General features: G+C 46.2%; 1 protein-coding gene and 1 long non-coding RNA gene across 2 annotated transcripts in view; one reads left to right on the top strand and one right to left on the bottom strand.

Moving 5' to 3' along the window:
- The window catches only part of CCDC124 (coiled-coil domain containing 124), a 390,150-nt gene that overhangs the window by 87,279 nt on the left and 287,919 nt on the right, over positions 1-14,952 (bottom strand). The window contains exon 4 of the mRNA XM_069648768.1: positions 12,819-12,933. Coding sequence (XP_069504869.1) covers positions 12,819-12,933 — 115 coding nt within the window. The remainder of the gene's footprint in view (positions 1-12,818; positions 12,934-14,952) is intronic.
- The window catches only part of LOC138570134 (uncharacterized), a 401,651-nt gene that overhangs the window by 170,585 nt on the left and 216,114 nt on the right, over positions 1-14,952 (top strand). The window lies entirely within an intron of this gene.

Here is a 14,952-nt window from a genome sequence, read left to right as displayed (position 1 = left end):
TGCAGCTGTTTATGAACTGGCTGTGTAACAGGGATTTCTCGGACCAACAGCTTTTGGGGAAGTAAGTCAGTCCCCACATTTGGGGACTGTTTCTGTATCCCTACAGTCCCCCTACCAGCCCATGACACCTGATGCCCACACTTACCCATGCACTTGCCACATGCTGGCCGTTTACTTACTTATCTTCTTTCTCATGTACTGCATAGTCCCAGCCCCCTTCCCACGCACTTGCGCGAACTAAATGACACATGGCCTAGTAGGATCGATGTTGGTCCTCCCTTTGTTCCCCTCCCTTGCCTCGTTGCGCCTTGAAACACTTGTGTATAGGCGTGTTATAAATGCCATATTATACCATAAGCAATGCGGTTGTGTCTGGTATCCCGTAGAAGATTGTCATATGTGAAGGCGATCGAGGTGGACAAGCCAACCTTCTGTCCGGAGGGGGTGATCTTCTCCATTGCGAAAGGGACCATGTGCCACTCGTCGGTTATCTCATATCCCTATTTCCTAGAACAACCCAAGTTGTTCATGGCCAACTGCATCAACAATTAGGAGGCAAGGACCGACGAGGTGAGACCAGCAGGAGTGTCAACTGCTCATCATAATGCGCAGGAAGCCGTTTAAGGTGGTGGCAGCAGCGATAGCCCCATGGGTGCAAGAAATCATGTCCCTAGCAGGGATAGATGTGACGCAATTCAGAGCGCATTCAGTTAGAGGAACCATGGCTTCCAAAGCTTTTAGGACCAGAGCGAATGTTCAAGACATCTCGAGGGCAGCAAATTGGTCCAGCAACGCTACTTTTAAGACCTTTTACTTTAATAGCGATTGTGGCTGTGACAGTAGTGAATAGTTTCGAACAAGCATCATGCTCATCTCCGGTCTTGTCATAAAATGAAGATTACCCCTGCTGTAGTGCAGGGAGGCACAATTCCATTAAAGACACGCAGGCGACAGGGGGCAGGTCCGCCAACCCCAAACTCAGAACCTTTTATGATAAGAACGCCTGCACTACGATCAATGTGCTGTCTGCCTATACCAGTGAAGCAACAGTTGTAAAAATGTGCTTATTTTCGTAGTTTAAACAGAATAACTGTTGGTATTTTGATTTGATGTTAGTTCAGAAACTATGCTGAGATATACTTAGTGTTCTATAATGGACCAAGGATATGATGACACTATACAAGTACTCATTGATGTATATTGCAAGAGGCTGTATCTGCCCATCAATAAACACATTAATTTTTTTTAAAAGACACACAGGCGAGCATTACCCTGCCTGCCGATGCAAAACATGGATAATCATTTTCTGAGATAACACCTGTCACTTGTTTACGACATGTTGCGTTGTACGACCCTCCCTAATGCAAGTCTTCTCTGGCAGGAGATGACCAGAAGGCTAGCTGAGAATCTGAGAGCGGATTGGCCATTCTATCGCAGTCGAGGATGCCAGTGGTAGGGCCAGCGAAGAGTATCTGTTCTGGCCCAGTCGGCCGCGGCATATTGGTTTTTCTATTTGGAGTCAGTTTACGTTGGTACCGGATTTCAGTTGGAAGGCATCTAAGAAGAGGAAAGGACCTGGGCAGGAAGTGGCACAAGGGTCACAGACAGGACAGACATGGGACTACCAGAAACGCTGGCGTTCATGAGATGTGAAGTTTTGGATGTGTTTTCTGTTTTGAAGTGAAAATAAAAAAGTTAAAGAAATATAAAAATGTAAATCTGCTGGAAGAGTAGAAATAAAAGGAAGTTGAAGCATAATGCTCACCTCCGTGTCTTTAATAGAATCAAGACTCCCTGTGCTACAGCAGGGGTACTCTTCACGGTCCACCACAATTCAATGTGGAGCTTGAAGCCATGTTCCGATTAATTGCAGTGGTCTTCATAATCTACTACTATGATAACTGGTGGTAAGTGGCACTTGTGAACTCTAACTGCAGAAAAACTATCTACTCAGTTGGAGGAGCACACACAGGACCACTCCCAAGAGTCACTTCACACAGTAAATAACACTGCAAAGAAGGCAAAAAAGTGTTTTCCAACTAGAGGAAACACTCCATGCCATCGAAGTAGCATGGGGTACTACAGTTGCTAAGAAGAACAAGTTACTTTCTTACCTGGTAACGTTCTTTCGATGGGATGTTCCTCCGACGTATTCCACATCTATGACAGTAATCACCGCAGCTGTGCTGCTGCGGAAAATTTTTCTGCGTCGATGAGCCCTTCAAAAACGTCCTCCGACGGCCGACGTCACCAGATGTTATATGTAGGACGCACGACGCCCGTAGCCTCAGTTGTAGTTTTTTTCCCCAGAACATGTGGCACCAATCTTCTGCCAGTATGACTACAGAAAGCCTTGTGGAAACGAAAGCTGCAAATCGCATAAGAAATTCTGTAGAAGGGCAGGCTGGGAGGGTGCGATGTGGAATACGTCGGAGGAATATCCCATCGAAAGAACGTTACAAGGTAAGAAAGTAACTTGTTCTTTGAAGTGATTGTGTCCGCCGACGTATTCCACATCTATGACAGACTCCCAAAGCAGTACCAACGTATAGAGGTGGGAAAAGAATTTAGATATTTTAGAATGCCCAATCAAATTGCAGAATAGAGAACCGCCTGACCAAAGGATATACCTTGCCCATGGATAGAATCCAGGGAGTAGTGTCTTACAAAAGTATGGACAGAGGTCCATGTGGCTGCTTCACAGATATTAAGAATGGGAACACCCCTCTGCAGAGCAGTAGAGGCAGCCACACCCCTAGTAGAATGGGCCCGTAAGCCTACCGGAGGGTCCTTACCCGCCAGACGGTAGCATTCAGAGATTGACAAGATGATCCAACGGGACAAGGTCTGCTTAGAAACAGTTTGACCTAAACGCCTTCCAGTGTATCCAACAAAGAGCTGATCGTCCACTCTGACCCGGGACATATGTGAGATGTAGAAACTCAAAGCTCTCCTAGGATTCAACCTATGGAGCCTCTCCTCTTCCTTACCAGGATGTGGAGGAGGATAGAACGCCGGAAGAACTACCTTCTGGCTCAAATGAAATTCCGACACAACCTTGGGAAGAAAAGAAGGACGAACCCTAAGGACAACCCTGTCCTTATGGAACACAGTGAAGGGTGGTTTGGCGGAAAGTGCCTGCAACTCACTCCCTCTGCATCCAGAAGTAATTACAACTAAAAATATAGTTTTAAAGGTTAACGGTCTCAATGGACAAGAATGTAAGGGCTCAAACGGATCTTCCATGAGATACTTTAAAACCAAATTCAAATCCCATCCCGGCACCTGGAAATGCGACGGTGGAGTTTCAGAAACTGAGAAATCACAAGGATCTTAAAATAAGAACACTCCTCAGACAAGCGCTTAAATATGGACAGTGCTCCCAGGTACCCCTTAATGGTACCCACTTGCAGGCCCTTGTGGGCTAACAAAAGCAAAAAAGACAGAACCACAGGAATGGCACATGAAAAAGAATCCCCATTCTGTACCCTGCACCAGTCGCAGAACTTTCTCCAACGGCACAGGAACTTTGTTGCGGGAGGTCTGGCCGAAAGGAACACCTCCATCACGTCTTCAGGGAGGTCCCAATCCTTATACCTCAACCTTTCAGATACCAAGCATGAAGGCTGAGAGACTTGACCTCTGGACAGAGAACTCAACCCCCCTCCCGCGAGAGCAGATCGTCTCGGTAGGGAAGACGGCGTGGAGGGCAGATGGACATGTCTAGAAGGTCCGGGTACCACGCTCTCCTGGCCCATTCCTGAGCAATGAGGATCATTCAGGAACCGAACCTCCGTAACCGCCACAACACTTGCGGAATGACGGGGACTGGAGGAAACGCGTACAGCAGTGGGAAGGATCACTCTACTACAAACGCGTCCCCCAAGGCTCCTCTTGGAGGAAATTCCCACGAGCAGAATATTTCGCACTTCCGGTTGACACTGGTGGTGAAGAGATCCACTTGTGGGGTCCCCCAAAGGGCGAAGATCTCCAAAAGAACTTCCTGAGCCAGCTTCCACTCGTGAGAGACCGTGCTCTGCCTGCTCAGAGCGTCCGCCGCCGCGTTTTCGTCTCAGGCCAGATGAACTGCCGAGATCGGAATTTCCTGCTGGATGGCACAGAGCCAGAGCTGCATCGCCTCTCTGCACAGTGGGAGTGACCCTGCCCACCCCCCCATTTTTGTTGAGGTAGTGCATGGACACTGTATTGTCCGTCATAATCAGGACATTCTTCCCCCGTACAGATGGCAGAAAAGCCTTCAGGGCTAGCTTGACAGCCCTCAGCTCTAACAGATTGATGTGGAGTCTGGACTCCGACAGAGACCAACGACCGCTGGCCGTCAGCTCGTTGGCATGAGCTCCCCAACCCGTGAGCGGTGCGTCCGTCACGATCGTCACTTCCGGCCATGGTTGCCAAAACAGAGCCCCTCTGAACAGATTTCCTTAGGCGGCCCACCACAGAAGATCCTGAGCAACCGAGGGCGGCACCTGAACGGGATTCGACATCCTGCCAGAGGACTGCAGCCACTGCATCTTGAGAGCCCATTGCAGAGATCTCATCCGCAACCAGGCCTCTGGCACCAGTAGAATGCAGGATGCCATGAGGCAGAGCAACCTCAAGAACTCGGACGCCGGGAGACTCTGGGCATGTTGAAACTTGTGCACCATCTGCAGAATGTGATGAGCCCTCACCTGGGGAGGCGAACACAGCCCCAGGGATGTGTCGAGCACTGCTCCGATGTACTGGAGCCACTGGGTAGGCGTCAAGTGGGACTTCTTTAAGTTGAGGGAGAAGCCCAGACTGTGAAGGGAGTGGCAGGTGACTGACAGATGATCCACGAATAGCTCTTGAAAGCGCTCCCTGATCAACCAATCGTCCAGGAAGGGGTAGATGTGGATTCCACCCCCCCCTTTCCTGTGATACAGTGCCACCACCACCAAGAGCTTGGTGAAGACCCTCGGGTGGAGGTCAATCCGAACGGCAGGACCCGAAACTTAAAATGTGAGTCGCCAACCGCGAACCTCAGATACTTCTTTTGCTTGGGATGAATCGGCACATGAAAGTAAGCATCCTGGAGGTTGAGGCACACCAACCAGTCCTGAAGTTGAAGGGCCTGGAGGACTTGAGAGAGAGTAACCATCTTGAACTTGTCCTTCCTGAGGAGCTTGTTCAAACCATGCAAGTCCACGATGGGTCTCAATCCCCTGTCTTTTTTCGGGATCAAAAAATATGGGGAAAACCATCCCTCGTTCCTCTCCGCTACAGGCACCAGTTCTATGGCGCCTTTCTCCAGCAGGGATTTGATTTCCTGCGCAAGGAGCGGATCCGGAGTCTTCAAAGAGAGCTTCCCCGGTGGATTGTTGTGAGGCCTCTGCCGGAAAGGAAGACAGTAGCCGTGGGCTATGATCTCCAGAAACCACACATCTGAAGTAATGGCACGCCATTCTACAAGATGCTGCGCCAGCCTTCCCCCAACCGGCGAACCATGGGACATGGCCTCATGACTGAGCAGAAGCGGCAGTGCCTGAGGGCAAAGAGGTAACTGCGCGAGCAGCTTTGGCACCTCGAGTACCTTGTTTACCACCTCTGGTACTCCTATGTTGGCCCCTTTGACTGGCAACTCCCCTCGATCTACCAAATGAGTAGTATCGAAAGGAACCTCCCCTCCATTGCTGTCCCCTAGGACGAAAAGGCAGAGGTTGACATACTGCAGCGCTCAACCACTTCGCTGCAGCTTTGGAGGTCTGCAACCTCTCAAGGCTCTCGTCAGCCTTGCTGCCAAAAAGATGGTCACCATCAAAGAGCATGTTGAGAAGCTGGTACTGTACATCAGGAGCAAACCCCGACTTCCGCAACCACGCAAACCAGCGCATCACAGTGCTCGCCGCCATGGACCGGCTGACAGTCTGCCACGTCCAGACCCAACTGAACGGATTCACACATGGCATCCTTGCCATCCTGAACGAGAGCAAGAAAATCATCCCGTTCCTCCCCTTCGGGAATATGTTCAGCCGCCAAAGATACACAATTCCACAGAGTGTGAGTGAATCTTGCAAGGGCACAAAACGGAGTTGGCTGCTTTTAAAGCCATACCCCCACAAGAAAATACCTTCTCCCAACCGTCAAAATGTCTGTCGTCCCCTTCAGGAGGGATTGTAGGGTACAACGCCTGCTGCGCTGGGGTCGTAGCCACCTGTACCACCAAACTCTCTGGAGTGGGGTGCGTGGACAAGTAGCAGGGGGTCGCTACTGACTGGACGGTATTTTTTCGGTAACGACTTATCTACTGCCGGAAGACTTTCCGGAGCAGTCCAAGCCGCCACCACCCTTCTTTGTAAGGCCATATGAAATGGCAACACCGGGTCAGTGGGTGGACCTTGGTCAAGGATATCTGTCAGGTCATCCTGCAGAAAATCCACAGGAGGAGCAGACCACCCCAGATACTCTGTCACCCTCGACATGAGGCGCCTGTACGAGGTGTCAGCATGTGTACCAGGCTCAGGCCTCCCAAACTCAACCTCCGGGGAGGTATCAAGACCACTTGCGTCATGTAAAGATTGATGAAGGTCTTCAAATTGGCTATGACCAGACAACAGGTCATCAGGAACCTCAGGAGGTACAAACCCCTTCACATCGGACCCTTCCTCCACCTCAGAGCTGTAATCCAAGGGCTGGAATAAATCCCTGGATAACGGTACAGAAAAAGGCTCAAACACAGGCCTCACTGACTTACTCAGGGCCTTCCTCTGGGTTTCCACCGCTCTCCGGGGCACCTCCAATAAAGCCACCTCAAAAAGGCATTGAGGGAATCGGCGTAGATGCCGAATGAGGCGACAAAGGCTTCGAGGCCGGAGCCCCGAGCGTGTCCTTCGATGGCCTCGGCTCCAACGGTCTCGGGGGCGTCGAGGACCATGACCTGGAGCGGGCACGGCTAGAGCGATCTACCTTGTCCGATCAGGACCTCAACGGCTCCCGATGATCGCGCCGACCGCCCGAGCCCGAAGGCGTGTAAGCGGCCCTAGAGCGTTCCTTGCCAGCTTCTCTCGAAGGCGCGGACGGAACGGAGCCCTGCGATTCGAAAATCGCCATCATCTCCTTACGAAATGCGTCCCATTCCGCCCGAGATGAATGCTTGTTGGGACAAGTTACCCGCCGTCTGGCAGAGTCCTCGGACGAGGAAGGGCGACCGGTGACATCGCTTCCACGAGTGCCTAGAAGAGGCAGAGGAATGGCAGGAACCACTCCGGGACCGAGACCCCCTGGACTTACGCCGACACAGAGAGTCACCCCTCGAATCGTCAGTCGATTTACGGGGTTTGAAAACGCTACCTACAGAAAGCTTCTTCTTTCGCTCCCGCAAGGCCTTTGACGTTAAAGACTGGCATTCATCTTAGTCATCGGTAGCATGGTCATCGCCGAGGCACCACAGGCAGATGACGTGCGGGTCCGTAAGCGACATCTTGGAACCGCAGCTGCGGCACTTCTTGAAGCCCGACCTCGGGGTAGAAGAAGAAGAAGACATAATTCGAACAGGAAACCAAGAACGAAAAATCGATTCAACAGGTAGAAGAACCGAGGCGCGTCGAGATTCCGAAGCGTACACGTTCGCGGAAAAAACAGAACTGAGGCTGCGGGTGTCGTGCGTCCTACATATAACATCTGGTGACGTCGGCCGTCGGAAGAGGTCCACGAAGGGCATATCGAGGTCATCGACGCAGGACGCAGAAAATGTTTCCAAAGCAGCACAGCTGTGGCGATTACTGTCATAGATGTGGAATACGTCGGAGGACACAATCCCTTCGAAACAAACATTATGGTCTAGTGAGGTAATCCACTATAAGCAATGTGTAGGGAAACATTAGGACATTTTGATTAAATAAATGTGCTCCAAATAGATTTCGATTCCTGCCATCTAAAATACAGCTTCATTTTTCAACCAAGTGAAGTTAAATTAATTTAACTAGCTTACACACCACACAAAGACAAACACACACAAACACACACCTCTCCCCCCTCTTTAACATCTTCCTTTTAACTAAAACTTGTCTGGTTGGTAAAATATTGAAATTATCTCTTAGATGGAAATTGCGCTCTACCCTTTGTATTAGGAAACAGTCTAATGTATTCAGGCAACACACCTGTCTTTATGATCATATGCTAGATGGCTTAATGATTTGCATTTATGCATTTTTCCACCGTTTCATCTATAAATAGTGGCTTCTTAATATTCATCAGAGTGTCACTTACATCATTAAATGTAAAACCTATATCCTCCACAACTCTATACAATACGTCACATATGATGACATGGTACTTATTAGTTGCCATCTTTAAAATATATCCCATGTCTTCATATAGTGAATTTTGTATAGAGCTACAGAATTTATACATACAATCTAGGACTCACCATTGTGCTCTACAAAGTATAGAATGCAGGCCCATTATTTGTTTTTTTTACTTTTAGTTTTTGTCGACCTCTTGAATTTTCTGTCATGTCTGTTCCTGGGGGCACGCAACTTAAGATTTCCTCATGGAATGTTAATGGGCTGAATAATCCTCATAAACGTCAGAAGATTATGAACAACTTAAGATGTGATGTTTATTTTTTTTTTACAGGAAACCCATCTTTTGTTGGAGGATGTTGGGGTGTTGCGTAAAAGATGGTTGGGGGAGGTTGTTGTTTCTTGTTATTCCTCTAAGTCCAGGGGGGTGGCTATTCTTTTACGGAAGGATTCTCCCGTCAAAATTCTGAAGACCACTTGTGATCAGGAAGGTCGGGCAGTGGCTATTCTGGTGGAAATACAAGGTGCCCAACATGTCCTGTGTAATGTTTATGCTCCCTCGGTGGACAATGGCTCTTTTTTTGGGGAAGTGTCACAGATGGTGCTTGATTTGACTTCAGCTAATGTTGTTATGGGTGGGGACTTCAATCTGGTGGTTAATCCGCCCATGGATAGCACTGGATGCTCTTCTGTACAGAGGAGGGATGGGCATTTCGGCTCTTTTCGGACATTGCTTGGGGATTTTGACCTGAAAGATTGCTGGAGGCTGCAACACCCGGACACCAAAGAATATAAGTTCTATTCTGGAGTGCATGACACTTATTCAAGAATTGATATGTGTTTTACTGCTGGTGATGCGACTACCAATCTTTTGACTAGTCGAATTGGTTGTATAGCAATCACCGATCACGCGCCTATTTTTTTGGGCCCGTCTTTGAATTTTACAGCTGTAGGACTTTTCAATGGAAGATGAATACATCTAAATTACAGGAGGAGTCTATTCTAGAGAAGATTAGAACAGAGGCTGACTGTTTTGTGACTGAGAATTCTTCTGATGATATTAGTAAGAAGGTTATTTGGGAGGCATTCAAGTGTACGATGAGGGGCATTGCTTTGGGTTTATCCTGTGGTAGGAGGAAAAGGTTATCTAAAGTACAGATGGAAACTGATGCCCGTATTATTGAAGTGATGAATGTTCCGACTCGTGATCCAAATGATATTGACAAAAGAATGGAATTGAGGAGATTGAAGAAAAATCTGAACGATGTTTTGGACACTAGAGCTGAAAAGGATTTATATAAAATCAGAAGTGCTTATTTTGAGAAAGGCGAAAAGTGTGACAGGTGGCTCGCCTACAGATTGAGGCAACAGATTTCGGAGGGAGCCATTAATTCTATAAAGAGGACAGATGGGGTGGTCACTTTTGATCCTTTCAAAATTAATGCTGTTTTCAAAGATTTCTACATGAAGTTGTACGAGAACGAGGCTGGTGTTACTGGCAGTGGTGTTGGCTTTTTGGATAGCTTGACTATTCCAAAGGTCTCTGATGATGATATGGCTGGTTTGAGTCGGCCGGTTGATATTGATGAAATTAGGATTGCTATTGCAAGTTTGAACTCTGGGAAAACCCCGGGTCCTGATGGCCTGCCGGCCGAGTTCTATAAGATTCTTCCAGAAACGGTGTTAGGGCTTTTGAGAGACATGTATATTGAATCCAGGGAAGAGGGGGTTCTTCCAGAATCTACTAATCATGCCACCATCTCTGTTTTCCTTAAGAAGGGAAAGGATTGCGTTTACCTTCCAGTTACCGGCCAATAAGCTTAATAAATACTGATAACAAAATATTGGCTAAAGTCCTCGCGTTACGCATTGAGGATTTGATTCAGAGGCTTGTTCACACGGATCAATCTGGCTTTATTAAACATCGTAGGACTTCTAGCAACATTCGCATCTTTTATTGACTATGTCTAGGGCCCAGGAACTGAATGAGGATGTGGCTGTGTTTTCCTTGGATGCCGAAAAAGCTTTTGATCGTGTTAATTGGCAATATATGTTCGCTGTACTGAGGGCGATGAATTTAGGTGATGAATTTATTTCATGGGTCTCGCTTTTGTATGCTCGTCCTACGGCTAATGTTAAGACAAACGTTTTGTTGTCTGCTACCTTTAATCTTTGGAGAGGCACTAGGCAAGTGTGTCCGCTTTTGCCCTTATTATTTGTGTTGGCTATCGAGCCACTTGCGATTGCTCTGCGGAATGATTTGACCTTGGAGGGTGTACCTTTTAATGGAGTTGAACAGAAAACTTGGTTGTATGTGGATGACCTTCTATTTTTTTTGAGGAATTTGGAAGTCTCTTTACCTTCATTGATGACTGTTTTGAACAGGTTCCATGTTGCGTCTGGTTATTTGATTAACTGGTCGAAGTCCGAGGCTTTGCCTATTACGAGGAGTTGTGTTAGATCGTTGGTGACTGGATTTGGTTTTCAGTGGTGCGTTCCCAAAATGAAGTATTTGGGGCTTTGGCTGACTCCGGTTGTGAATGATATGGTGGAAGCGAATCTAGGAGAGGCCCGTCGTGACTTGAAGTCATCCACGCTGAGGTGGCCGGCGTTGCGTTTGTCATTATGGGGTAAGGTGAACGCATTGAAGATGGTGGCGTCCCCCAAAATTAACTATATTTTGAGTATGCTTCCTATGAAGATTTGTGCAAGTTACTGGAGAATGATTGATGTCTCTATACAATCCTTCCTTTGGGATGGGAAACCTCCTGTGCTTAAGTTGTGGAAGTTACAGCTTCCTGCTGACAGAGGGGGACTTGGGGTCCCTAATTTTAGGGCATATCATCTTGCTTCTCTTATCAGTTTTTGCTTCCTTTTTTGGAAGTGTCTATGGGTGCTTGGGCTGTGGCGGAGACTAGTACTTTGGGTCCTCTTGCCCCTCGTGCGATACTTACGTCTGTTAGCAAACGTGGTAGGACACTTCCTTTGTCTGGATTTTTGAGGGAGGTGTGGAGGGGCGTTCATGACATGTGTGGTTCATCTGCTCAGACATCACCTTCGGCTTCGATTTGGTTTAATAAATCAATCACAGAGGCTGGCAAGCCTATTTTTTGGCCGGAATGGTTTATTGGAGGTGTTCACTGGATTAAGGATATTTTCAGAGGTGGGAAATGGATTGATTTTGATATGTTATGTGCTGAGTTTAATATTGAGAATGTGTCCGTTGCGGATTACAGGAAATTGAAAAGATGCATTGGTGAGATTGAGGTGAGTGAATTTGAGGTTTTGGAAAATATGGCGGTGGATTGTCAGTCTGTGGCGAGCAAAATGTATCGCCGGATGGTTGCTAGCTACAAAGATAATACTGGATTGGTGGATGATTGGAGTAGGAGATTAGATTGTGAGATTACCATTGATATGTGGAATGAGATGTGTGCGAATCTGCAGCCTTGTTCGGTCAATTTGTGTGAGCGATCCAGGCAAATTAAAGTTCTTAACAGAGTGCTTTGGTTTCCGGAGAAGCTCAAAAGGAGGGGCATGTCTGATTCAGATGTGTGTTGATGTTGTGGTTTGGATGTTGGAACTCTTGAACATATGCTCTGGGATTGTGTCAGGGTACGGGGCTTTTGGCACGAGGTTTGCAATATGTGTTTACGGGTCCTGGATTGCAACATTGATTTGGTTTTTAAGACGATGGTTCTGGGCTCTGGCGAATTGCTTGAAGATCTTTGTGTTTGAGAAGAAATTTTGTACAGGGGAGCTTCGGTGTCCAAGAAACTGATCTTGAGGGGTTGGAAATCCCGGATCCCGCCAACTGCAGATGGTTGGATTGATGAGATGATTCCTTGGCGAATATTGAAAGGGTGATGTATAAGCGATTGAGGAAATTGCGGATACATGCTAAGGTGTGGGATGCATTCCTTGAACTGTATTAGCAAATAACTGTATGGAAACCTGTATTGGCAAGAGGAATGTATATATTGATAGGGTTTTTCTTTTTTTTCTCTCTTTGTGTATTCTACTATTACTTATATTGTGGTTCACCGCTTTTAATTTGCGTTTGCTTTGTGATTGATGTATTCTTGTTGTAGTAAAATTTTAAATAAACATTTTTTAAAAAAAATGCAGGCCCATTTCAGAACCTATAAATGTAATAGGAGCACAGTTTGGTAGATTAAATACTCTTCTCCATATCAGAGCCTCCAACTGCTCCAGCTTTTCCATGCTCCAAATGTGCATTATCTCACAGCCATATAATAATTTTGGGGTGACCCTCCCTTCATAATATTTCACAATAGGAAGCACAGAGAATGCGTTATATTATCTATGTATGACCTTCATCTGTCTACTCCGGCATTCTGCTTTCCCCAAATAGATTTGGTAATAGATTTGGTAAAAACAGTGGATCGAGGGAAGGGGACAATTTTGTCTTTGCATTATCCCCCAACACATATCAACACTGAGAAGAGCCAATTTCATAAACAAACATCCATGATCAGGAACATATGTACACAAAGTAAAAATTATATCAAATACCCGAGAACTGAGATGGCATCTTCGATGGTCCTTGCTTCCACCGTCCCTTCTTCCAAGACTCTGCGGTTTATGTTCTCTTCTATAGGCGTTTCAATTTGGCTTTTTGGCTTTTCAGCTGCCAGAAAATGAAAAATTTAAAAATGTGACTAAGGGAAGCATCAGAGAAAGTCTTAATCTACAATGTTGAGAAGTAAAAGAAAGAACAACGGATGTTAATTCTTGGTGCAAGACATCACCGGCTGTGTGACATGGAGTGGCTGACTATTTTGGCAGGGGTGGCTTCAAGATCTACTCTGCCATCACTTAACAGCAGTGAAGACAGTTGGCCTCCCTTACAAATGCTGCACGGAGACACACAAGAAGAAAATTTCATCAGAAAGGAGTTAAAGAACAGCAGTGTTTGAAAATTGATTCGTGCCTCGCTTGCAGCCCAAGCCAGCCACGAGAGCAGACAGAAGTCAACACAGCTTGTGGAAAGAACTCTGTTCCAAGAAGCGAAGGCTTGTTAACGTGCAGAAGAGAGATTATTCTGGGACACTTTGTTCGGAATTACCAAGGAATTCATTCTGCTGCAGCCTGCATCATACGCCGCACCATGGAATTTGCAGCCTAGGTCACAGATCGCATAGAAAGATGCTACTCTAAACAGCAGGCAGTGATGCACTCTGCAGTCTTACAAGTTCATTCATGCAGAGCCACTAGCAGGTGCAAGGGTAACCACCTCCCGTTTTGCTTTTCTGGTGCAGAGACACTTACTGCTGTTCCCTTCCATTACTATAAACCTGCTAACCCAACTCAAATCGAGAATCTTTTTATACTACCCAAAATATGTTAAGCTTCCCTGCCTACTCCTGCAACCCCATGTTAATTGTTTTAACACAATACAATAGAAGCAGCTCCACTGTGATCTGAATAGCACAGTCCCTCCCCAGTACATCACCATCACTCTACACATTTGATTTATTATACATATTCATAAAGCGCTGACAAGAAAGTGCATCCGAGCGCTGTACATATTGTCAAAACATAAAAATACATATAACAGTCAAAATAATCTGGTTGTATTCGTATTTCACAGAGTGCATTCCAGTATTCCACTGCAGGTCTCACAAAAGGACTGGTTCAAAGTTGATGAGCGTTTGAACCCAGGGACTTCAAGACGAAATACGTTGCTTGAGTGCCACTGGAAATTCTCAATTCATCACAGATACAGTGGAGTTTGGAGAGTAATTGATTTGTAGGTTACACCTAGTAATTTAAAAAGAATTCTACTTGAAAGGAAGCCAATGTAATCATAATAGAATTGGCGGCACATGGTCAAACACTATAGCACCCCCATCCAAACAGGTAGTAGCATTAAAAACAGACTTCAATGGAGGCAAGGAGGATTTTTGTAGACCCATTGACAAAGAATTCTCAAAGTCGATAATTGACAATACTAATGATTAAACCAATACATGAAAATGAGACTCCGATAAAAATGGTTTCACTGCTTTTAAGGAAAGAAATATGAGTTAGCCGATTTAACTAGGACTAAGGATCTTGGAGTGTCAGCATAACAAATATGTTACAAATACTTTTACACTTTTCAGAAAAAGCAATATTTAACATCGAATGGGAGAATGACAAACTCAGTTTTACAGGTTCAAACATATCCTAATCTGCTGCTCTCAAACTATTTCACCACATTCAGCAAGTCTGATCAGTTCACCTGAACCTTGACCTGAAAAACCCTACTATTTAATCAATGAGATGCAATTAACTAGCTGTGCCAATGCTCCGGATGCTGGATCTGCAGTACAACTATCATTTCAATATCGAGGTCCAGCTCACAGCTAGATCAGCCCATTCGCCCAGATCATAACCTCTAGCACCATTTCTGTTTCAGGAAGCAGCTAGCACATCAAAGCATATAAATGCAGACCACAGCACTTTACCATTCCAACAACGAAACCAGACATTCAGCCGTTCTGCAAACACAACACGAGAGACAAGAGATGACAAGCTATTCCCGGAAAGACTACTTATGCAAATGTATTATGCTATGCAACAGAATCCTGACATTATGGTTTCCATACCTGGCCTCTCATACTGGGATGCAGATAATTCTGCTCAACAGCTGGAATAGTCACCA

The sequence above is a fragment of the Ambystoma mexicanum genome, chromosome 1p (genome assembly GCF_040938575.1).
Source record: "Ambystoma mexicanum isolate Mex_15411 chromosome 1p, UKY_AmexF1_1, whole genome shotgun sequence".
Lineage (NCBI taxonomy): Eukaryota > Metazoa > Chordata > Amphibia > Caudata > Ambystomatidae > Ambystoma > Ambystoma mexicanum.
Note: the sequence above shows the minus strand (reverse complement) of the source record. Positions and strands in the feature narration are given on the sequence as shown.